The sequence below is a fragment of the Vitis vinifera genome, chromosome 7 (assembly GCF_030704535.1).
Source record: "Vitis vinifera cultivar Pinot Noir 40024 chromosome 7, ASM3070453v1".
Taxonomy (NCBI): Eukaryota; Viridiplantae; Streptophyta; class Magnoliopsida; order Vitales; family Vitaceae; genus Vitis; species Vitis vinifera.
This window is the reverse complement of record NC_081811.1, coordinates 294606-320434: the sequence shown is the minus strand read 5'-3', so window position 1 is coordinate 320434 and position 25829 is coordinate 294606. Positions and strand designations below refer to the sequence as shown.

The 25829-nt window shown below is 33.3% G+C and overlaps 2 protein-coding genes and 4 non-coding genes across 6 annotated transcripts; 1 reads left to right on the top strand and 5 right to left on the bottom strand.

Annotated features, from left to right (window-relative positions):
- Nucleotides 1-4260: 4260 nt before the first annotated feature.
- LOC100263010 (small ribosomal subunit protein uS19) lies at nucleotides 4261-9121 on the bottom strand. Its single transcript, XM_002282258.4, has 4 exons — nucleotides 8889-9121; nucleotides 8583-8728; nucleotides 8424-8481; nucleotides 4261-4713 (listed from the first exon to the last, which is right to left on the bottom strand). Exons 1-4 carry the CDS (start codon nucleotides 8889-8891, stop codon nucleotides 4465-4467), a joined length of 456 nt encoding a protein of 151 aa, XP_002282294.1. The 5' UTR covers nucleotides 8892-9121; the 3' UTR covers nucleotides 4261-4464.
- LOC132254134 (small nucleolar RNA Z122) lies at nucleotides 6301-6390 on the bottom strand. Its single transcript, XR_009466303.1, has one exon. It is a non-coding gene; the product is annotated as a small nucleolar RNA Z122 (small nucleolar RNA).
- Nucleotides 6694-6783, bottom strand: LOC132254133 (small nucleolar RNA Z122). The gene has a single exon (XR_009466302.1). It is a non-coding gene; the product is annotated as a small nucleolar RNA Z122 (small nucleolar RNA).
- Nucleotides 7087-7176, bottom strand: LOC132254132 (small nucleolar RNA Z122). The gene has a single exon (XR_009466301.1). It is a non-coding gene; the product is annotated as a small nucleolar RNA Z122 (small nucleolar RNA).
- Nucleotides 7344-7437, bottom strand: LOC132254131 (small nucleolar RNA Z122). The gene has a single exon (XR_009466300.1). It is a non-coding gene; the product is annotated as a small nucleolar RNA Z122 (small nucleolar RNA).
- Nucleotides 9122-24160: 15039 nt separating the features above from the next.
- Nucleotides 24161-25587, top strand: LOC100247613 (histone H1). The gene is made up of 2 exons (XM_002282310.4): nucleotides 24161-24456; nucleotides 24544-25587. The coding sequence occupies exons 1-2, from the start codon at nucleotides 24274-24276 to the stop codon at nucleotides 25186-25188; spliced, it is 828 nt and encodes a 275-aa protein (XP_002282346.1). The 5' UTR covers nucleotides 24161-24273; the 3' UTR covers nucleotides 25189-25587.
- The last annotated feature ends 242 nt before the right edge of the window (nucleotides 25588-25829 follow it).

Sequence of the window (25829 nt, the reverse complement as noted above, 5' to 3'; positions counted from 1 at the left end):
AATATTTGAAAATTTTTATCTTTTATATATTAAAGATATCAAAAACATTTTTTATCATTCCTACCAAACATACTCTTTAAGAGTTTAATAAAATTTAAAAAACACTTTTTATTTTTAAAAAATTAGAAATGTATTTTGAAGAAATCATTTATAATTAATTAAAAAAAAAAACACTTCAAAAGCTTTCGTATCAAAAGAAGGATTATTTGACGAAGTCACAAACGTCTCGATTGGAAGAAGTACCTTAAACACGCAACAATGTTGTTCTTGAAAAAACAAGGTTAAAAAAATAACTTTGGCATGAATGTGTATGAGGAGAGAGTGAAGCTTTACTATAAGACTTAGAAGGATTAGATTGATCTTATCGCCATTAATTGGTTTTCAAATAAAATGATTAAATCTTTGATCCACCATACACTTTAATGACTCATATTCAAAATTTTCCTAAGTTTTATATAAGCATCTGTTAGGAGTGTTACTAATTTTTTTCATGTTTGTTTTGCATTGTTTAGGGGGAAAAACACTTCAATGTGTGTTTCAAAAACAAAATTTTATTCAAAATCTCAAATAAAAATTAGCCTTTTAAATTTATTATGTGTTAAAGGCTTAAAGCATTATAAATATGTGTATATGAAGTTGAAAAGTTTCCACTTTGCAATTATTTTTTAGAATATTTTACAAATATATTTGAAAAAACACTCAAATTTATTCTAAAAAAATACTTCTTTTTAGAATAAACTGCAAAGAAACTGTTTTAAATTTGAAATTTTTTAAACATATCATTTGAGGTGTTGTAGATATTAGTTTGAATAGGGTCTTAGGTATTGCTACTCCTCTAATAAATTATTCATATATTTTGAATTAAGACTTACAGGCGGTTTGACCGTGATTTTAAAAAATATTTTTAAAGTGTGTTTGATAATAATTTTAAAAAGTGTTTTTAATATTTATAATATTTAAAAAATTTTATTTTTTGAGTATTAGAAATATGATAAACATTTTATAAAATACACTTTCTAAAATGTAAGGACCTCGTGTTTGAGAGTTTTTCTAAAAAATGTTTATAAATATTTATAATATTTAAATAATAAAAATTTTCAAGAATTAAAAATATTAAAAGCATGTTTTAGAATTGAGCTCTTAATCTTTTTAATAATTAAAATATTTTATTATTTAATTATTAAAAATATTTTTTAAAATCACTTTTAAATACACTTTTTAATATGCACGTGTAGTAATTTATTCCTTAAAAAAACTATGTTATAGACGTTAAATTATTACAACATTATGTTGACAAGATGGAGCAGAAGGTTATTGTTTAAAATAAAAATGTATTTATCATTTTTTGACCAAAACTCGCATATCCACCAAACTTATAAATACGTGGGATATGATAGGTATAAAAACATATGACATCAGATATTAAAAAGAATTTAATAAATAAATAAATAAGTGAAACGGAAACAAAAGCGATCAGATTTGAAATGTACACTTGTCATAAAGTGACGGGTGGTCCCTGAGGAAAAAGTACAGTGGGTAAGGAGGACCCAAAATGAATTGAACAGTAGACACGTGGAGTGTAGGTTGTGGAAATTAATTAAAGAGGCGGCGCAAGCCAAAGCCAAGCCAAAACCTACCAAGTAGCACGCGGAGGCACGCGGCGCCGCCGGTTACATTGAAAGCTTTTGGTCGAGTAATTGGGCCCCACATGGATCAGACTCTGACACGTTTCTGAAATTATGGGAGAGTCTAGTACAGCGTAGTCCAGGCCCAGGCCCAAAACCATTCCCAGCCAACATTGAAAGACTAGTAAGTCGTGCCATTGATTAGGTAGGTCCAACCTCATTTTTCGATTATTTTGCACATTTTAAAAGTTCCACTTACTTTGAAGTTTTTTTCTTCGTTTGGCATAAAAGTTGTATTTACTTTGATTTTTTTTTCTTTCTTGGTTTGGTCTCTACCTCATCCAATATCTTTCAATTTCCTTAGAATAAATTTTTGGCTCTAGAGTGAAACAAGTTATTATAGTAGATGAAGACTTTATCAAACTTCCCCCTTTTATTTTTGTTCTTTGTTGATGACGTCATTTAAAAGATTTTCAATTTCACAATATTGAAAAAAAGATTAAGAAAAATGATTTTAGGATGAGAAGAAAAAAAAAGGGGAAAATACTAAAAATTCTTTCTTTCTCATCCTATTTTTCTAAATAATTTTAATTTTATTTCCTCTAAGTTCATGCATGGTTCAAAAAGGAGGGAAAATAAAAAATAAAAAAGCAGAATTTTAAAATATTGAGATTATTATTTAAAGGAAGGTGGAAACATTTTGTGGACAAAGTTTCAAAATTGAAGAGTTGATGTGCGAATAAACCGATAGAGATGAAAGTGAAATGTGAAAGCAAGGTACGGCAAAATTGTCAAAGAAAAATTGGGAAGAGTGGAGAAAATGGTGGAAGGTTGTGTTTCATGAACAAAACGTTATGCATTTGGTAGTTGAAAACTCGGAACGCGGAGAAGCTAAGGCCACAAGTTTCTTGCCTAGGGAACAAAAGTCCTGAGCCCCCGGTCAAAAGGCGTTATCAGTGTACACGTCGTTACCATTATTAACATGTAATATCCCTAATTTAGTTTTCACCAAATAATAATAATAAAGATATATTATCTTTTTTTTAAAAAATTATAAATTTTAAACAGGGAGTTTTAGTTTGAAATATATATATATATAAAATAAATGTAAATAATATAGAGAAGAGATAAAACCCTTGAGAAAAAAGAAGACTAAATAAATAAACTTTGAAATTGGTTTCATCATTTATTATTTTTATTCTCAATAGAATAATTTGAAAAATATATTATATGATATCACTTTTTTTTTATATATATAAAGAAAATTGTTGATATATTTCTTATTGAGCCAAAAAAAAACTCATTAGCTTTGATTTTGAAAACCCCTAGAGGTGAGTGATTATTTGTATCATGTTTTAAATTATCAAGTTAATTTAAATTGAATTAGTATTTCATAATGATGTGAATCTATCATGAAAAAATAGTTTTAACTTGATAGAATCACTCTTTACTGAAAATCCATCACTTTTGTTTTCACCTTTATATTGGCAAGAATAACCCAGGCTATAAGCTTGTGGCACAGGGTGTCTCCTCGGATGGTTGTCTCTAAAGTGAGTTCAGTCGTGAAGAGATTTTGGTTTCGAACCTTCTGTAAACAGCTGTATTATAGTGCTTTCGCTAAAAATGGCTTTAAGAAAAATCAGTGTCTACACATGTTATATAACAAAAACTGATTTATCAAGTGGTTATTGATGGTATCAGGAAACCCTCTCAAAATTACTTCCGGGGCAGTAGGTCATAAAGAGATCGTAATACCATCCTCAATAGTCACTGAGATAACCAAATTTCAACGAGTGGGAAGTCTAGTTTTCTGTTTCAAGTAAATTTAGAAGGAAACTCTCAATTTGATTGAAAGACCCATCCTCTCTAAAACAATTGAAGAGAGGCGTGTGAGAAAACGCACTCCATATACACACACAACACAACCATGAACATACAAAACTTAGCACCCTCCTGGCCAACATGGTACAAAGAGTACAAATAGGTTCCATTGTTACTCGTCACAATTTATTAAAACAATTAAATATACCTTTAATTTATTGTAAAAAAACCCATTTTCAAAACAAATACTGTGTTTTTAAGTTAGGCAATCTATTTCTATTCCAAGGAGGGAAAAAACACCGTTTTTAAGAATAATTTCCAAACAAACCCCAAGGATTAACTCATCTCATTCTAATACCCTTATCCGGGTAAAGATCTGACACCGATGCTCCACGAACCAACACAATCTAGACTGTTAATACAATTATAAGATGTCAGGGAAAAATTATCCCAGTATTTTGACCAACAAAAATTTCAGGCAACGCATGCGGTCAACAATTGCTGCATTTGGGGCTCCACTATGCCCAGATTCATGATTTTGAACACAAAAAATAAAAGAACAATGAGCTTGAAAAGAAATAGGAGAGACTGACTGATGAGAGAAAATGTGCATGCACCAACTTTTCCAAACTCGTGAAATACGAGAATCTAAGTGTCCCGGTCAAATCATGTCCCACATTCTCTTTCTCATGCCTGTATTCCATCCAACAAAACTACCACGGTTGACGGGGCAGTGCCACCAGTCCACATTATTATGCCTTTAGCACAGATCCCGGAATGGGACACCTTCTTCATACTTATTTTATTAATGCAATTTTATACGAAAAAAACAAGTTTCTGATCAATAGCCAATAAGCAGCGTCAACAAGGCACTAGTTCAGTTACGTTTTTGGTTCTTACCAGAGCTAACATTGTGCAAGAAAATAAAGAACTAGAACAGATAGAAACCAAACAAAATCCAGTCTAGATAATGAGAGTTACTTTCTCAATACAATAGAATGGGCATAAGCAAAAACTTTTACTTGAGAGGAATGAACCTGGAAGAGTGGGTGGCACCAATACCAGGCCTTCCATGCTTGACAGGTTTGTAAGAGATTGAGAATTCAGCCAGATAATGACCGATCATTTCAGGCTTAATTTCAACTTGATTGAAGGTCTTCCCGTTGTAAACCCCAACAATGCTGCCAATCATTTCAGGTACTATGATCATGTTGCGGAGGTGAGTTCTAACTGGCTCTGGTTTCTCACCAGGTGGTGCCTCCCGTTTCTGTTTTAAGACATCACAACACCAAAATGAAAATATTAATGAATAATCCCCACTTCCTTTGTGATTTACTAAACTGATTAATCATCAATACAAATTAAAGCAAAAAGATAGGAAATTATTGCATAGTTAGGGGTCCCTAAAAAAAGGAAAAAGGGCAGCATAAATAACTTTTTATTAACCTTCTTCAAAGATAAATCTCTCAAATATAAGAGACTTAATTTGAGGCTCCATGTCAGTACTGTGCTACCAGATACCACACATTCTTGCAAGGGTACTCACTAACCAATATCAATAAAATGATCTTTATATGGCAAAAATCATAACTAACTGATGCATAAACAACAATGCAATTTTTACCTGACTACCATTTTATTTAATTTGTGGAAAATGAAAATAATGAAAAACACAAGAATACCAGAAAAATGAAAAATCCATTAGAGTTCTTGTATTGCAGGATCAAATGCTAAACAGAATACGGTTGCAGCAATTAGGTCACTAGCCTAAAACATTTTATCATGTCCATGCATAAATCCTAGAGAAGAATAGCCTAGCACATACACAGATAAATAAATCCTGGAAAATCTTATTTAATCTTATGTTATGGGAGTTCATGGAAGTGTCAAAGGGATAAACACAGAAACACTTGTGAGTGATGAGAAATCGAAAAAGGCTATTAAAGGAAATTATACTGTCCCATAAATTTAAAGCTTGATAATAATAGAGAGAAATTGACGACAGAAAGAACGATTAATCGATATGGCATGATGTACATTGGAGACCATGCATACTGGGGTACACAAATGAAATTGCATACATGAAGAAAATAGGAAATATAATAATACCAAATAGGATCAGAGAAGCTCATGAAAACATGGTATCACAGTCAAAGTTCATAAGAATACGGAAATAGAAGACAGAGCAACAAGATCTTAATACATGCTACTTTTAATCAAATCTAACAGCCAAATTCCATTTAAACGATTGTGTTTGAAGCAACAACTCCCCAAACTGAACCACAGCTATGACTGCCATTGTCGCAGATGTTTTCTATAGGCAGACATGCAGGGCAAGGAATTTTTCCAACCAGCAAGATTAGGTGCGAGTTTTATATATCAAACACAAATTATGAAATTGAGAGGCAAAACACAACAATTAATGCAGAAAAAGAAAAAAAAATTCAACATTTATAGCCTTTTTAGGAATATAATATTAGTCTAAAGTTAACATGCGGACTAATGCCACAAGTTAACATTCATTACATAACATGTTGTACTGTAAACGGAGAAACCCAGACACAGACAAAATGCAAATGTGTGGTTAGTTACTTAAAGTATTAAAAATATGATTATCAAGTTGCATGAGGTGCATATATGTAAATGTACCAAAACTACAAAAGGCTAAACTTCTTTTAGTAAACCTAGGCTATGTGGTACAAATCTACAAGAAAACCAGCTAAGATTAAATCATGTGGAATTTTATGACAACAATTCAATGACATGAGCCTTAAAAATGATTTCTGAAGCCAGTCCAACCTTCAACCCTAAATCCATCAAGTGTTTACTTCAATTTTTCCCCTTTTCATAGGAGTTTGGGATCAGACTGACGTGCAAAAGTCATTCAGCATAGCAAAGACAATTTAGCCTATGATAAACTGTTTACATCTCATCATTTCCCAAACTCCATGGTATCAAAATGATATCACACATTGATAACTCCAACGCATCAATGATAGGCCAATCCGGGATAACTTAGCTCAGCTACTTGGGTAAATGTACCAAAACTACAAAAGGCTAAACTTCTTTTAGTAAACCTAGGCTATGTGGTACAAATCTACAAGAAAACCAGCTAAGATTAAATCATGTGGAATTTTATGACAACAATTCAATGACATGAGCCTTAAAAATGATTTCTGAAGCCAGTCCAACCTTCAACCCTAAATCCATCAAGTGTTTACTTCAATTTTTCCCCTTTTCATAGGAGTTTGGGATCAGACTGACGTGCAAAAGTCATTCAGCATAGCAAAGACAATTTAGCCTATGATAAACTGTTTACATCTCATCATTTCCCAAACTCCATGGTATCAAAATGATATCACACATTGATAACTCCAACGCATCAATGATAGGCCAATCCGGGATAACTTAGCTCAGCTACTTGGGTAAATGTACCAAAACTACAAAAGGCTAAACTTCTTTTAGTAAACCTAGGCTATGTGGTACAAATCTACAAGAAAACCAGCTAAGATTAAATCATGGGGAATTTTATGACAACAATTCAATGACATGAGCCTTAAAAATGATTTCTGAAGCCAGTCCAACCTTCAACCCTAAATCCATCAAGTGTTTACTTCAATTTTTCCCCTTTTCATAGGAGTTTGGGATCAGACTGACGTGCAAAAGTCATTCAGCATAGCAAAGACAATTTAGCCTATGATAAACTGTTTACATCTCATCATTTCCCAAACTCCATGGTATCAAAATGATATCACACATTGATAACTCCAACGCATCAATGATAGGCCAATCTGGGATAACTTAGCTCAGCTACTTGGGTGATCAAAATTTTTTTTTCTGCCAAAGCACATCAAGAACAAAACAAAAAGACTATCATATTTGTTGTACTTCACAAAGTTTGGGATCAGACTGACGTGCAAAAAATATTCAGCATGGCAAAAAAACCATTAAGCCTATGCTAACCTGTTTGAATCTCTCATCATTTCCCAAACTCCAAAATCTGATATTGATTTCATAATTATATTGTCATACAATGAGAAATCTAACCCATAAAATAAACACACAATGAGGTCTATTATTATAACTCCAACAACATAAAATTGCATAATCACTGATTCACTGTAGTAATTTTTTTTCACATAAGGTTCTTTTATAAATGACCCTAGAAGCACAAAATTGCATGATTACCATTTCATCACAGATAAAGTTTTGTGCCCATCCATTTCATTCATAACTAACAGCCAAAACCAAAAGAAAAAAAGAGAGAGAGCATAATTATCATTCTATTACAGATTAAATTTTGTGAAATTCCTACTCAAAGTCAAGCAAATGGAAGAACTGTAGAAAGAAAATAGTTAGTTTTAAGAAGTACACATAAAGATGTTTTATGTGCTTCATAAAACAAGGCAGAAAGTGCATGAGGCAAACCTTCAGTTCGCAGGAAATGCATATAACTGATCTGATAAATTCTTACAGACTTGATAGACAATGTAACTGCCTTGAGAACCTCAAGACAAGAGTAATGAACACTTCCACAACTATTGTCACAACAAACTATGAACTAAACTTCACTTGTCTCAAGTCTCAACTTGCTTCGGTGGGTCGAGGTCAAATGAGTCTAAAACTTTAATCCTTCCCAAGCGGACATGAATGAGATTTTATGATTCACACCCTGAGATACAACCCACTAAAGAGAAAGAACAAACAGAAAATACCCCAGCATTTGTTATAAACAATGTCACACTCAGATTTCTGGTTCAACTTACAACAACTCTAAGAGGCTGAGAAAAAAAGGCAACTGCAACCAAAACACAAACTCTGAAACACTATGCAAGCAACATATTTCCCGATTGATTCGGAGATTAGGACATCCAGGTAAACATTTACAAATCCCACCAGCATAAAGCCAACGATTTATCAGACTCCAGTGTGGGCAAGCAATCAAAAGAATACAAGAAAAATGCAGATAAAACTTACTGCTTTGCGCAGTTTCTTGATCAATGCCATCGGCTTGCGCTTCAAACCACGTTGAAACCTAATATTTCATCAACATACACACTATAAATAAATAAATAAAACCCATTGTAAGTAACACTAATATACATGAATATAAAGCGATGGTATCAGATCGATTACCTTCTGCGAGCACGAGCGGGCAAGAGCTTGACAAGCTCATCAGTGGACATATCCAAAAGAGCATCCAAATCAACTCCTCTGAAGCTGAACTTCTTGAATGTTCTCTTCTTCGGAACCCCTGGAGCAACATCGGTTTCGATATCCGCCTGAAAAACGGATTAAAAAAAAACCGTGAGAATCCTGCAGCAATACAATGATTCGGTTTGATTCTCGGAAAAAAGAAGGCAAGTGAAAGGAAAATCTAAAAGAATGGCTTCATTTTCTCGAAGAAATTCATCATGTTCATTTTTGAATTCAAGGTCTTACCATGGCCGAAGATGTAGAGAGCACAAACCCTAATCCTTGGGAGCTCGAATGCTATGCTAGGGTTTGAGAAGTATTTGCTGTATATTTATAGGGATACCGCTTGGGCGGGTTGATCCGACCTAACCGGATGTGTGGGTGGACTGCTAAACATTTTTAATAATCGGGTTTGCGCTCGGATGAACTCAATTTGGGTTGGGTTCACGAAGTGAAGGTGTGCACAACCGATCCCAACCCAAAACCCGATTTAATATTTTTATAAGGTTTATTATTTTGTATAATAATATTTTTTAATTTAAAAAATTAAATTATACTTTAAAAAGATACTTAGGATTATACATTTTACCCTTCAACCTTTGAACTGTTTTATACTTTGTCTTATAAATTTGTTGAAATGCAATATTTTGCTCCTAAACTTATTAAAAAAATCAATAAATAACAAGTTAAGTTAAAAAATAAAAATAAGATTGAAACAAAAAGAAAAATATTTATTCTTCAAGTTCAAAGCTACCACACTTCACAATTGCATGCAAAACTCACAAATGGACATACAAGCATCCTTTTAAAATAAAAAATAAAAAATGGTAGTTGTCATATTTTGAAGCATTTGAGGAATTTCACTTCAAGACTATCAATTTAAAGTTAATTATACATAATTGAAACCAATGTTCGAATCAAAGTGCAAAAAAAAAAAACTGATTTTTTTTATAATTTTATGAAAGTTTTGTAATTTGAGGGTTAAGTGTTACTCTTTAACAGATTTGGGAAGACAAAGTGTTGAGTTTTGAATGTGAGGGAACAAAATGTAAAACACGCTAAAGGTTGAGAAATAAAATATATTTAACTATGGTAAATTATGATGTAAGACTATCAATTGTCATAATTCATCAAACTACTTTATTGCATGGAATATCAACCTTTAGAGGATATTAAATTTGTTTCAAAATCAACAAAAGACTTTGACATGTGAGTGAGATCCATATATCCCTATGGATTGAGTTAATGTTGATGGAGGTTGGTGACAATATATATACTCAATAGAGGTACCATGATATTTCATAAGATTGAGACAGTGTGTCTCCTTAGGTGATCCAAATGACATGTGATCTAAAATATTATAATCATAGTATTTCTTTTAGAGGAAATTTGACATATGTTTCTTAGAGGTAGAGTATGTTAATTGATCATATAATAAGGAAGATTTGTAACTCAATGATTACATAAGTAATCTTAATAGGTGATAACACTACCTTATTAAATTATAGACATTAATTTATAAGAAGTCTGTATGCAATGGATAGTAGGTCATATATTTGAGCATTCACTTTATTGTAATGACATGGGATACAAAAGTGTAACTGATTCTTTTAAGTAGAATATTGAATTAATTTTAGAATTGATTTTTGAGAGAGTCGGTATTTTCTTATGGATCATAGTAGTCGCTACTTGAGCACCTAATTCATGATAACACATTTATTTTAAGGGATTTGGGTTTTAAATTCATAAATGTACATAAATGCGTTTTTGGTAAAAACGTAATGTTGCACTAGATCTTATGAATTTTCTTTATAGACCAGACTAATTTATTAATGGGGCCCAATAGGGTTAATTAATTAATTTGAACTAACATGGGTTAGATTAGGTAGCCCAAACCAATTTAGGCTCAAGTCATTTAAGCCCATAGAGAGCCCTATAAATACCCTTTTAAGGGTTAAGGTTGTAAACTTTTGCTTGTTTTCTTCTAGAGAGAGTCCCTAGTCACCCACACTTTTCTTGTACCTAGGACTATGTAAAGTGTGATTGGGTGGAAGAAGACTGGGTAGACGAGTTCTAAAGCGATTTCCACGACTTTATCGATTTAGAAATGATCTAGAAACATCAAAATCAAAGGTACAATTACTATATTCTCTAAATCTATAATAATTGGTTTTTATTGTCATGGTTTCCACTATAATAATTTATGGGGAAGCCTAAGGTATAAAAATATGTACCCTATATGATTTAGGATTGGATGATGGAACAATATGAAGTTCTTAGCAACTTATCATCCCACTATAAAAAGTCATTTGCATTTCAATGTTGTGTGATAAACGAGATATAAACTTGAGTGGACTGCCCATGAATTAGTATCCATAATCTAACAATGTAAGTATTATCAACCTTGCATTGTTATCTCTTCAATCATTGAATCTTAAATTTGCTCATTATGTGAATAACTAACATAGTTTAGTTTTCTAAGAGTATATGTCAAATTTTAGTTAAAGAATTACTATGACCATAAATTTCATGATCATATGTCTTTAAGATCACCTAAAAAAACATATTGTCTCAAACCCTATGAGATATTATGATGTTTATATTGAAAATACCTATCTTCACATACCTTAACCAATAATAAGCCAATCTATAAGGGATATATGATCACATTAAAGTCTCACTCATACATGAAAGCCATTAATGACCTCAACATTAGCTCAATATTTTCTTAAGGTTAAGAATCGATGCAACATAGTATCTTGGTGAATTATAATTACTTGATAGCTAACATCATGATTCATTGTAAGCTTTGTCCAATGTGTGACCACACAGTTTTGTGTACTCACTATGGAAAAACCACCTTAATCACCAAAACAAGTCATTCATTCAATTAGGAGGTAATGCATTATAGTCTTAGATAGATTGTGTAAATCGATAAACTAGTTGTGATCTACTTATCATCTTGCAAATAACTCATAACTTGAATTTTTTGTATAACTCCTAATACACCAAAGTCATATACAATGCAAGTGATACAATGTGAATGCTTATATATTAATTAATGCAATCAAGGATAAAAATGAGACAAAAAAATCATAAAAAGTAAATTTATTAATGAAAACTTATTATATTACATTATGTCGTGTTTTTATGAACTTTATCATAACATTATAAACTTTACTACAATGAAGGTAACGACTTTTAAAGAAATGGTTACATGTGCAACATAATAATAAATACGAGTGAAAATGTCTTTTGATAGGATTGAAGCCAACATGTGCTTAGAGGAGAAAAATGCTTCCCTTTTTTTTTTTTTTTTGTTTGGAAAATATAAAAACATGCATTAAGGAAAAGGAAACAACATCAAACTCAACTACAATTATTTCTTTTTTCATGCTTATGTCATAGGTATCAACAAAATTTACAGAATTGTTTCAACTAAGTAAAATTAGTAAAAATTATATTATGGAACTTTGAAATAGTATTTCTAGTAAATTTGTTTACAATATTACATAATAATAATTCCACTTTACTTGGATCCAAACAAATGATGTTTAAACAATTAAGAAGGCTTGGAAAGAAATTAGATTTCACCTCTAGAACAATTAAATCATAACGCAGTTAGACTCTAATCCAACTTGGATTCCTTTGAGTTTTGTTTTTTTAGCACCTAATAACTTCATCTAAGTCACTAACAGAGATCATAAGAGTCTCAAACCAAAGGGTGTTTGGTTTACGAGTTAACTAAGGAATAAGTTATTTTGTATCCATACGTAGAGTTACCATGTTTGAGTGCAAATAGCTTTAGAAGTTTCATTTCTTTAGATACATGCTCAAAACTTGGAGAATATGTTATTGAAGTAACTGTAGACATAAAAAAAAATAGTGGATTAAATTACCACAAATTTGATCTTAAAAAAAAAAAAAAAAATCATCTTATGGATAAGTCTTTCTAATCTCCAACTATAAAAATGATAATAATAATAATAATAATAATAATAAGAAAATTATTATTATTATTATTATTATTATCTTGTTGGTAAAACTTCTCGGAGAAGAAAATTTGCTAAAATTAAGGAATTAAATCCCTTGAATTAAGCAACTAAAATTGGGGAATTTGAAATTCAAATTCCCTATCCTCACCTATAAATAGAGGTGTCTTCTATCAAGAAGGGGGAGGAAATTCAGAAATAAAATAATAAAAAAATCCAGAAAGGAAAATCCAAAGGAGAAAATCCAAAGGTAACTTTGTACCGGAAAATGGGGTTCACAACAAAAGAAAGAGCTTCATCAAATCTCCCTACAAGTTCAGTAAACGGCAAAAAAACTGCTACACATGTTCTTCGCCATTCAACAAGGTCATTTGGGAATAAGCCACTTGTGGCCCTCAATTGATCTTTGAAATCAATAAAACGTCATCGTCATCTTCCAAAGTGTGATCAAAGCAAAAAAAATCAAAGAGAAAATATTCTTTTGGATAGAATATTATTTTTTGAGATTGTACCCGCAATATTTTTAATTTCAATAAATATTTTGTTCACATTATTTTCCTATTTTGTTTTGCTAATTTCGCAGGACCAAAATTTACAAAATTTGTGCGTACAAATTTCTGACACGCCCGATGAGGCATCTCTGCCTCTCATATCTTTTGTTAGAAGATTGATCTCTACTTCATCGATGACACCTAAAAGAACTCAAGTTGTGCATATCAACAAGGGCAATGGCAAGATCGTCATTGCACAATCGACACATGACGCCGCTACGGGCCCCATGACTCGTAGCAAAGCAAAATCAACATTTTCACTCTCAACAAAACAAACAAGTGAGTTTGCTTGTTTGCTAAAACCGGTAAAAACGCATGACGAGCACCAACCATTCATCACCATGGTCTCTCTGGGGGTAAAGAGCCATAGTCCTCGTAGCATGGGAGAACTCCCTTCAACACTACATGATTTTGGGGATGAATCTCCTTGCTTTGTTACCAATGTCAACTCTAGCATTGGCTCACACTCTAGATCGCCAATTGGAATGTCAAAAGAGGAAAACTACTCCAATCATTCCAACTCTTTTACTTCTTCCTTCTCGATAACTATGCCGGTAATGACAACTGGCACTACAACAGTAGAGGAACAATTAGCAGATATGGCTTGCGCCATTGCCAAACTCACCAAGACAGTCAACGAGAAGGATATGCAGATAGTCTCTCTCATAAACAAGGTTGAGGCAGAAGTACAAAATACGGGTAAGTCAAGTCAAGGACTCAACCACCTTTCGAATGTCGTATCTCATCTCGATGATGCACCACATACGTATAGGACAATGCAAGTTGAGAGACAAACAACAGAATCTGCCTCAATAGCGTCATTATCTATCCAACATCTTCAGGACATGATAAATAACACCATTAGAGCGTAGTACGGTGGACCCTCACAGAGTATGCTCATGTACTCTAAACCTTACACTAAGAGGATTGATAACCTATGTATGTCTATGAGCTATCAACTTCCAAAATTTCAATCATTTGACAGGAAGGGAAATCCAAAACAACATGTTGCCCATTTAATTGAAACTTGTAATAATGCAGGTACAAATAGTGACTTATTAGTTAAACAATTCGTCCGTTCTCTCCAAGGAAATGTTTTCGATTGGTACATAGACCTTGCGCCTGAGTATATCAATAGTTGGGACCAAATGGAACGTGAATTCCTCAATCGTTTCTATAGCACCCGACAAACTGTAAGCATGATGGAGCTTACTAACACTAAGCAATGGAAAGACGAGTCGGTTATAGACTATATCAACTGTTGGCGTTCCTTAAGCATTGACTGCAAAGATAGATTATCTGAGGTATCAGCCATGGAGATGTGCATACAAGGAATGCATTGGAGTCTCCTATACATCTTCCAAGGAATACGACCTCGTACCTTTGAAGAATTAACTACTCGAGCACATGACATAAAACTCAGTATAGCCAACCATGGTGCTAAAAAAGACATTATCGTTGACCAGCAAAGAGAAAGACACAATAGGAAAACAAGTGATAAGAATTCAATAAAACTCATCTAAGAGTCAATGATAGTAAATACGACTCCTATCAAAATCTCAACACAAGATAAAAAGAAAAAAATGAAAAAGGCTAGACCAACCTAGGAAAATGAGAAGTGTCGATTCACCTTAAAGGAATTAGAGAAAAAGAAGTATGATTTTTCTGACTTTGATAGGCCTAGTATGTTGGAAGACCTGCTCTAGAAAAAGGTTATTGAGATACCTGAGTGCAAGCGTCCAGAAGAAATGAGTCGTGTTAATGATCCGAATTATTGTCATTACCATTGAATCGCCAATCACCCAGTCGAGAAATGTTTCATCTTAAAAGATTTTATAATGAAACTTGCAAAACAAAAAAGAATTCATCTGGATCTGGATGAAGTAGTAAAGTCAAATCATGCTATAGTCACATTTGGGTCCCTCGATCCTGTTTCGTTACATGTTCCACCTAAGACACTGGGGGCATACGCCGATACTATCCAATGCGAGTCACCGAAACCAAAGCAAACACAAGTGTCATGTCAAGACACCATTCGTCACTTCTATTTTGATAATGAATCAATGTCGTATAATGAAGAAGGTTGGACATTGGTGACACGAAGAAGACCTCACAAGAAGCAAAAATCTCATCCCTACCCAAATCTTCCTAGGAAAGAACAACGTAAGCAAAATATTCATCGATATGCGAAAAAAAAGAAAAAAATAAACCTAAAAGAAAACAAGCGATTGTTCAGGTTGATAACCTCTTGGTACAAAAGGTCATCACCTCTATCACCTTAGGAGAATACTTCCCTCTGGAGTTCTTCAATAAAAGGATGGTGACATCCACTCATATGGTCTCTTGTCATGAGATTTTGAAAGAAAATGAGTCAAGTAAAGATGAAGAAAAATCTTTCGGTGCAGAACCAAACAAAACCAAGGAAGATGATGAGGTAGTAGCAAACTTACAGCGCTTACCCTCGCTCTTCAATATCCATGAAATGTTACAACTTCTTGAGGAAACACGAATTGCACTATCCAGATACTTAAGAATTCATCACTTTATGCCACAAAAATAAAAGGGGCAAAAAAATTTAAGGACAAAGGCCACGATTGTGTGACATGTTGTGTAAACATCACCTACACCAGAGACGATGAAAATGGTGTGACATCAAATTTTACCACAGTTGTTTTCAAACCTCGGCATTCCAATGATGTTCCTTAAAACATGAGCCTAAACTGCATATTACTCCTATCCTACAAGAGCTTAAACTGTAGTAAAAAAAATAAAAATTCTTGGCAAACTTTTTTAACTGAAGAACAAACTCTTTGTATTAAAGAAGTCAAATTTGAATATTCCAAACTAAAATCTCCAACTTCTTTACATACAAGTATTCTTTTCTTTTAGCATGACGCGTTCTCAAAAAGGCAATGCAACCCAGAAGCTAAATCCAAAAATGAAGCTTCAAAAGTTGAAATCAAACTTCAAACATTCTTCAACAAGCTCGTGGAAAAATATCAAATACAAACAAAAGTGTCATTCATCCACCTTCAAAGCTAAAGAAGATAAGGTTAGGTTTTTCAAAACACTTGAGGAAATTGTTGATAAGTTTACTTGAGATCAAGTCATCATTGACCCTCTATTAAATTTTGCTCTAAGAACACGTATTTACCACCATTGGATTAAAATCAAGTCCAAGCTTGACACATTCTTCAACAAGCTCGTGGAAGAATATCAAACACAATACAAAAGTGTCATTCATCCACTTTTAAGGTTGAAGAAAATCAAGATGAATTCAAAAGATTTCTTTTGTTCTCCAAAATGCTTAAGAAAGGTCTTTACAAGTTTGGTTAAGAATAAGTCATCTTTGACCCTCAATTAAAATTTATTCCAAGGACACGAATTTATCATTCTTTAATCAAACTCAAGACAAGTGATGCTCCTGGCCCGCATGAGCATAAACTGCATACGATGCACCAAAAAAAAAAGTTCATTAAGTTGAAAACTTGAAAAGGCAATGTTAGGAATATTAGGCTAATCCAACCTATGGTAATCACCTTAGAGGGGGGGGGGGGGAGGGGGGTGAATAGGGTGATGGTCTCTTTTCGCAAATTTACACAAGTGAATTTAAGAGACAATTATATGCAAGTATATAATAAACAATATAAAGACAATTGCATTTTAAGTCGTTGTAAATGTTTGCCAACACCGGAACAACAATGCCAAATGTCTCACCTTGAGCCATTCTACTAGCTACTTTGAAGACTCTAGGACAAATCAAATTGACACCCCCAAGGAAGAACAAACTTACATAACCAACATGCTAAAAAAATGGCCAAGTAAGTCTCTTTAACAACTGTCTCAGCTATGCCAAGGTTGTCAAAAACTTCCATCTGCGATTGAGTATGAGATTTAATAGGATCAATTTTCCCAGAGGGGTTATGAGTTTCCTTAAGCCTCTGCGCCTTATTCCTTGTACTTTTCTTTGGAGATTTTGCATACTTCATAGAGCATTTGTGCCAAAATGACACTCAAGAGGCTAACTTGACTAAAGACTTCCTTTTTGTCTCAGAGCAAATTTGATGATATGCAAGGAATAAGTTTCGACAACTTGGTAGGAGTAAAGACTTTGTTGCATCATTAGATAACTCTTCCGCGCTCGGCACCATCTCATCATAAAAAGATCCACTGATGGGTAGTCCAACAATACGATACAAGTCCCAAAGAGAGATGGAAACCTCTCCAATGGAAGTATGCAAGGTGTTAGTGGTAGGACACCAACGTTCGCAAAAGGCCCTAATCATAGAGGCTTGATGATCATAGTTGAATAAAGATGCAAAAATAGCTTCATAAAGCTTACATCCTTTAAGGAATGGTCCATGCCGACCCAATGCCTCCTCAACCCATTCCCAATATCCTTCGATAAAGAAAGATTCCCCAAGTACTTTGAATGAGCTTCCCCATTTGTCTTCTCCTTCACGAACACGAGAACCAATAATCCAAATTCATCATGAACCTCAATAGTAGTTGGGTAAGAGGAATTCAACAGCAGAACATCAGAAACAGGTTTCACCTTATTAAGTTTTGAATTGCTAATATTTGTAAACTTGCAAAATGCAACTTGGGACCATGAAGAAATGTGTAATGGGTCCTTTGTCACTGGCATTGACAAAAATTGAAGGTCAGTAAGTGACCTATGCACTGACAAGGTAGTCCCTTCTTCAAAATCTTCACTATCATCTTCAAGAATGGTTACAGTCTTCTCTTTAAAACATTTGAAGAACACCATCCTACACAAAAAAGAGGTAGAAAAATAGATGAATAAAATATGAGTCTAAGTTTTTAAATGTCACTATGCATTTAAGTTAAGCCAATTTGCATAGGTGAAGACCTTAGCACTCAAGTCGTATTAAGCGCTGAAAGTACAACACCGTGTAGCATAAGGGTCATAACTTGTTTGCATAGATACAAAGTATTATTTTAGTTTTAATTAAATATTAAAACTTAAACACCACTATGCATTGAAGTCAAGCCAATTTACATGGGTGAAGACTTTAGCACATAAGTACCGAAAATGCGACACCGTTTCACGTCAGGGTTACAACTTGATTACATGAGGGTCAAATTTTAAACATTCATATTTTTTTTATGGATATTTAATTTTGTTAAAAATTCCCCTAAAGTATTAAGGTAATTTTTTTTAATTATTAATTAATTAAATTAAATTAAATTACCTGAAATCAAATCCACCTTTGCGAATAATGGAGGCTAACGCGAGTTAAAAAAAGAAGGTTTTTTTCTCCCTTGAAATATCACAATGCATTCAAGTCAAACCAATTTGCATGAGTGAAGACTTTAGCACATAAGTGCCGAAAATATAACACCGTGTAGCATCAAGGCTATAACTTGTTTGCATAGATACCAAGTATTATTCCAGGTTTTAATTAGATATTAAAACTGGAACACCACTATGCATTCAAATCAAGCCAATTTGCATGGGTGAATAATTTAGCACATAAGTGCCGAAAATACGACACCCTTTCACATCAGGGCTACGACTTGATTACATGAGGGTCAAATTTTAAATATTCATATTTTTTCATGGATATTTAATTTTATTAAAAAAAATCCCCTCAAATATTAAGGTAACTAAAAAAATTAATTAATTAAATTACCTGAAATTAAATTCGTCTCTACAAATGATGAAGGCTAACACGTGTTCAAAAAAAGTGATGACGTTTCAAGGCAACACATTTGTGGCACGTTTCCATTGAATTTGACATGCCACCTACGACATGGCCTTGGTATGGCATGATATATATATATATAACAAAAAAAAAACTTACAAGTTTGAAGAGGTGAAGATTTCTCGTGGTGAATTCAAGTCGGGTTTCTCAAGTTGGGTTGAAGAACACCTAAAGATCAAAAGAGCTTTCTGAAAAAAGTTCAAGTCAAGTTTCTCAATTATTGTCCGCTTTATATATATAAAAAATGTATATAGAGATGAAAAATTGGAAGGGATTGAACGTGTAAAGCAAAAAGAAAAACGAATTGAAAAATGATTCAAATTCCCTATCTTCACCTATAAATAGAGGTGTCTTATATAAAGAAGGGGGAGGAAATTCAGAAATAAAAAAAAAAAATCCAGAAAGGAAAATCCTAAGGATAAAATCCAAAGGTAACTTCGTACGGGAAAATGGGGTTCACAACAAAAGAAAAAATTTCATCAAATTTCCTTACAAGTTCGGTAAATAGCAAAAGAATTGCTACACGCGTTCTTCGCCATTCAACAAGATCATACGAGAATAAGTCACTTGTGGTCCTCGATTGATACCCGAAATCAAAAAAACGTCATCGTCATATTCCAAAGTGTGATCAAGGCAAAAGAATCAGAGGAAAAATATTTTTTTGGAAAGAATATTATTTTTTGAGATTATACCCACAATATTTTTAATTTCAATAAATATTTTGTTCGCATTATTTTCCTTTTTTTTTTTTGCTAATTTCTCAGGATTAAAATTTACGAAATTTGTGCATATAATAAGATTTGATATTTTTTAATCAAAGTCTTGAAAAATAAAAAACAAAAGGGAAAATGACAAACGATTAACTTTTCTTCCTTCATTTGTTTATAAATGAATCTAATTTTAAAATATCATATAAAGGATTATTATGTAAATTTGTATTATCTCAACCAATTCCTAGAATAACTAAAAACTAGAATAAGAATAACACTTGATTGGAATCTCAAACTTCCAACTTAACTAATCATTAGAATAAGAATTTCCTATTGATTACACTTTTATATTTCCATTTGTGAGTTTAGATGTCAATGAGTTAAACATACTAAAAAATGTGTACTTTACAATCTATAAATAACTTAAATGAAAAGCATAAAATCATCTTTTAAGACTCTTGAACTTTTAAAGACTTTTATTTTTTTACAAAATTGTGATCATATGTAAACAGGGTTAAGTGCAATGAGAATATATTTTACATAATGGATTTTTGGAAATTTTTGTTGTAAAACACCCTCTTATACACACCCTAAATCATTTGGTCTTGGGCCACGGTTCAAAAACACAAAGGCTAGCATAACATTGGTAGCTCAAGTTGATAAGAAATACTTAAAAAGAGGAATTATACTTTAATCTAGGCTTTGACTAAATAGAATCCACCGTTTAAAAACATTTTTGAAATACAAAAGAATATATAAATAACCTCATTACTATTTTCTTTAACTTCCATCCATACTAAAAAACCTAACCTTAATCCTTTACCTTTTGCCTCTTTCTCTCCTCCACCTTATTCTCATCCCCATCTCATATTCTTCCCCATTTTGTTCTCCATCTTTTTCTCAATTCAAATTAAAAAAAAACAAGGGAATCGGGGAAGGTTTAGATGCCTCAAGATTAAAAAGCAAAACTAGTTTGTTTGTAGATGGTGTTTGAAAGATAAAAAGGTTTTCCAACATTTGAAAGCAAAAAGAAATTAATTACATAATTATTTCAAAGCTTTTAATGGAAAATAGTAACCTTTAAGACACAATAATTTCAAAGCATTTAAATACCAAATGAATTCATTTTAAATGAATGTTTTGAAATATGTAAAGATGGGATACAAAATGTTGTATTTGTTTTAGTACATTTTATGAAAGGAGATCATTACTCGGATTTGTAACTTATTTACTAATTTTAAATGAAGTGTTATATTTCATTTTCAAATGCTCTTACCACTTATATAGAAGATCACTTGTTTTTATCCTTTTCAAATTCATAAACTTGATACAAAAAAATTTGGTTATTTAGCTTGTGGTTTAACGTCATAATAAGTAAATGTATGCCCAAATGTTATTAAATACTAAAATATACCACAATCCTTTTAAACATTAATGTTCTGGATCATTCTTTTCTTTTTTTGCATATCATTTGTTTCCGAGTATTCTTTTAGATGAATCAATAAGTAAACACCACTAATACAAACATAATATATATGCTTGCAATCCATGTAATAAGGGCGACAATGTTTGACATGATTTGCCAACATGTTTTTTTATGGGTTTGGATTGAGTATAATCATGTTTTGGTCAAATTCTATTGACTTGCATAACCCGTTGAATAAATAAGTGGTCTTTGGGTCTATTTGCATTGCATAATTCAACCTGAATTGACTCATTCAATAATTGTGCTAATTAAACTAATTGTAACTTTAAATTATTTAATTCATATTTGACTCATTTTAAATTTATTTTTGAATAAATAGGTTAATTGAGTGATAAACATGTATGGTTTATACATTAAACATGTAAACCTATACAAGACTAACTCAAGTTAATTATTAACAAGAAGGATTTGATTCTAGTTTTTAGTTAAACTCGAACATCTCTTACTTATTTAATAATTAGGGAGTATTTAAGTTTATATTTTTAACTTAATTATTATTTATATTGTATTTGAATTGACCTATTTAATAAAATGTTTAAGTTTTGACGCGACACGAACCCAACCCATCAACATGAATTTCCACTCTTACCATGTACCAAATCCATGCACCGCATGTTCAATGGTTAATGCAAGCATGGGTAGCTCAAGAGATTATTAGGATGATTTATACCACATGTCCCTCGAGTCCTCCTAAGTGAGAGCTAGGTTATTTCTTACTTTCCTTATTAAGAAATAGGAAATTAACTTAATCTTATTAAATTGACATTAATGAATGTATTTCTCAAATACAAAACTTAACACTCCAACTTGAGTTGAAAGCAAGACTTGAAAAACTATATAGACACTTAGAATATGCTTCAATTGAGAAACCCATTATTTAGCATTTGAGGTTAATGTGATGATCTTGGCTTATTGACAAATAGAAGGCTCTCATTGGAATAGATTTCATATAAAGTATATTTTACAAGGGCTAGATGATTTATTTTTATGTACTAGTTTCCTCATAACATGGAGCTGACCACTAATTTTAGTTGATAGACAACAATCGCTAAAAAGCAAATTTTCAAAGTGCTCGTTAAAATTCTCTACTTAGCTTAAGCTTTTCATATACAAGAAAATAATAGCATAAAAACTACGCATTGTATATAACAAACTAAAGGTGCAATTTGGATGGATGGGCCTAGCCCAACTTGACTTTTTTGAGTGGGCTTGAGCCATCCAAATTCAATAATCGGGTTTGGGCTCGAGCCAACTTAATTTTATATATCTATACTATTTGTAATTTATATTATCACATTCATTTTATATGTTTTTTAAACATTGTAAAGGGAAGTATGTTGACTTTAATCATATTATGTTTTGTTTCATTCTATTAATAAGATCAATAGATCTGTTTTCCTTTTTATGTTCTTAACCCAAAATATTGTACGATTTGATATTGATTCTTAAATTGAGTTTTACTCAACTCAACATTACCTAACTCAAGCTTGATTCATACAATTTTGATTGATTCTATCAATCTAAGCTTAAACTAAGTTCAACTTGACCTTGAAGAAAAATGTTGTTGGATTTGGGTTGAATATCTAGAGTTCTAAGTCGAATTATATTGAATTTAAGATAAAAGTTTCTTAATTTGAACGGGGCTTATGTAGACCACAAATCCAACCAATTTGTTGGGTTGTAGTCCCACTACAAAGTAACAAAAACAATACCCAATTTTTATATGTATGTTGATTAAGAATGCATGGTAAATTGACTTCACAATATGGATGAGTTCAATGCCTAAACATGAGTACAATGGATTGCCTAATGAATCTAATCTGTAACATTGTCGCAACTTAGAGGGAATGAACATGTTTACTCATGACATGGGTTACAATAGGTTGCCCACAAATTCTATAGTACAAAAACCATACTAGATTTATCTCTTATGTCTAACACATGCCATAGTAGTAGTATGGTTTAGATAAATGATGTAAAATTGTTGTAGTTTATAACCTACCTACTTGGGTTCAATGCATGCTTGGTGTTTTGGGAATAAACTTAGGTCATCCTGTTCAAACAGGTAAACTCTAGATAATCTAATTTCGTATATGATTATACTATGCAATCTAATGCAATTTTAGTCATATTTAAGAGGGTTATTCACAATCTACGATTAATTTCTTATAGCTAATTTTGGTATAACAATGAATAGTGTTTAAAAGGATAGAAGAATGACATAAACATACACCAAGCAATTTTGGTATATACCATCATGGTGGGAGGAAGGTTTGAGGAACTATTTATCAAATCCTATTACATGGAATTATACAAACGGGTTTTTAATACTGATCAATCTATAACTTACATGGATTCAAATTCTAAACTTACTGTAGATCATACTGTAAGTCAATTTTTAATGTGAAACAATGGGCCAAATAGTTTTTATGAAAATAATACACTTGATATTGTTACATTATACTATGAACATTTGTAGAACATGTTCAACTTTAGTGTCATTCTAAGCAATAAAAATCCATTGAATCCTTGTTGGTTTTTTATGGTTCTTAGGCCAATGCCTTCCTTGGCTAATCTGCTATCACACAAAACTCAAAAATCCTATTTTGATTCAAAGTATTATTCTAAAATGAACTCAAACCACAATAACATCAAACCAAACCCTCGTCCTGACCTATGTCGCTTGCAAATTAAATTTCTCTCAAATGGGTAATCCATAGAACCTGGAAAAATAGTCATTGGAAAGCTTATAAAATAAGCTATCACACCATCAAAATTTCACTCGAATCCATCAAGTGTAGCTCGAGTTATGCCCTAAGAAACCAAGCTTAGAAACACACCCATCCTGTCCTAAACGCCCCCTCCCATTAGCTTCCCTATCCATACCGCAGCAATCTAGGGCATTAGCCACCGTCGATAGCGCCAAATCTAAGGGCTCACATTTAAACTTGTCCGAGGGGGTGATCCGTGTCTTGGGTCCATTAGCCAATCAGCACTCGACTTTTGGACACGATGTCATAGACACTTGACTATTTAAATCGTCTCATTTCATGACGCTTGTCACAACAAAATTACCAGTGGAGATAGTTCGATACTCCAGATCCGATCCCTCAAACCCTACCACAAGGCCTATTGATTTTGGATTCGATCTTCTGGTTCTTCAATGGCATCCGAAGAGCCTACCGTAGCTGTTGAGCCTGTGGCAGAACCAGAGGCGGCCGAGCCGGCGGAGGAGAACCCTGCGCCGAAGGCTGCAAAAACCAAGAAGGCTAAGGAGCCGAAGGCTAAGAAGCCGGCCGGTGCGAAGAAGCCTAGGAGTCCTCCTACGCATCCTCCGTATATTGAGGTAACGGATTTGAGAATTTGAATCCGACTTGTGAGTTTTTGGATTGTTTCTATGGTGTGAATTTGAATTTTGTTTTGGGAATTGTAGATGATCACGGAGGCGATCGTGGCGTTAAAGGAGAAATCTGGTTCGAGTCAGTACGCGATCGCGAAGTTCATAGAGGAGAAGCATAAGCAACTTCCGCCCAACTTCAAGAAGCTTTTGCTCATTCATTTGAAGAAGTTTGTGGCTGCTGGGAAGCTCGTGAAGGTGAGAGGCTCGTACAAGCTTCCCCCCAGTCGACCTTCGGCTCCGAAGCCGACGGGTGCTGCTCCGGCTAAGAAGAAGGCTGTGGCAACGAAGCCTAAAACTGCTGCCAAGCCGAAAGAAGCTAAGAATACGAAGGCGAAGAAGGCGCCAGCCAAGCCCAAGGCTTCCGTGCCTAAGCCTAAAGCAGCTGCTAAGACGAAGGCAGCTGCCAAGCCCAAAGTTGCTCCAGCTAAGCCTAAGGTTCCTGCCAAGCCCAAGGCGGCTGCTAAGACGAAGACTGTGACGAAGCCCAAGCCTAAGCCGAAGGAGAAGCCAGCTAAGGCTGCGCGGACGTCCACCAGGACTACGCCGGGGAAGAAGGCTGCCCCTCCGAAGCCAGCACTGAAAAAAACTCCAGTGAAGAAAGCCCCGGCCAAGAGTGTAAAGCCCAAGAGTGTCAAATCTCCGGCAAAGAAAGCCGCAGCCAAGAAGGCGAAGAAGTGATAAGAGGGATAGACAGTGGTGTTCGTAGGGCTAGCTCTGTAAATTTGTGTTTTTAACTTTATGGGTGTATTAGGATCCATATGCCCATGGAAAAATATAGCAGCGGATTTTATTTCTTCCCTTTTTAATTTCCTTTATATCCGGAGTTTCTTTTTTCATTTCTTTTTGGGGGTTTAGAGAATTTGTTAGTTGTATCAGTGGAATCGCGAATTGAATCAGAGGTGATGGTAGCTTTCCCGGGCATATGAGGAGTTTAAAACTTTCTTTAAGACTTTCGCCATTGTTGTCTTTGAGTAAGGTTGTCTATTCGCTTAAATCTCATGGCAAATTCCTATTGATTAGTTCCAAGCAATTGGCTACATTTAAATAAAGTATGGCTACAAGTCCATTTTCTTTCAAGATTGGTTCGGGATTTCAAGATAGGATATAACAGCAGGCTTTCTCAGGACAGGGTGCAGATTAGAGATTTTTTGATATCGATCGGTCGCTAACCATTTATGATTTTTTTATTTTTTCTTCAAATGGATAGAAGACGTTTATTGCAAGTAAACTGATTACTTAGAACAGGTTTCAAGGATGGAGGTGATTGGGAAACACATTTATTTATACTTGGTAAGCAAGGAAACTTTTTGTTTCAGTTA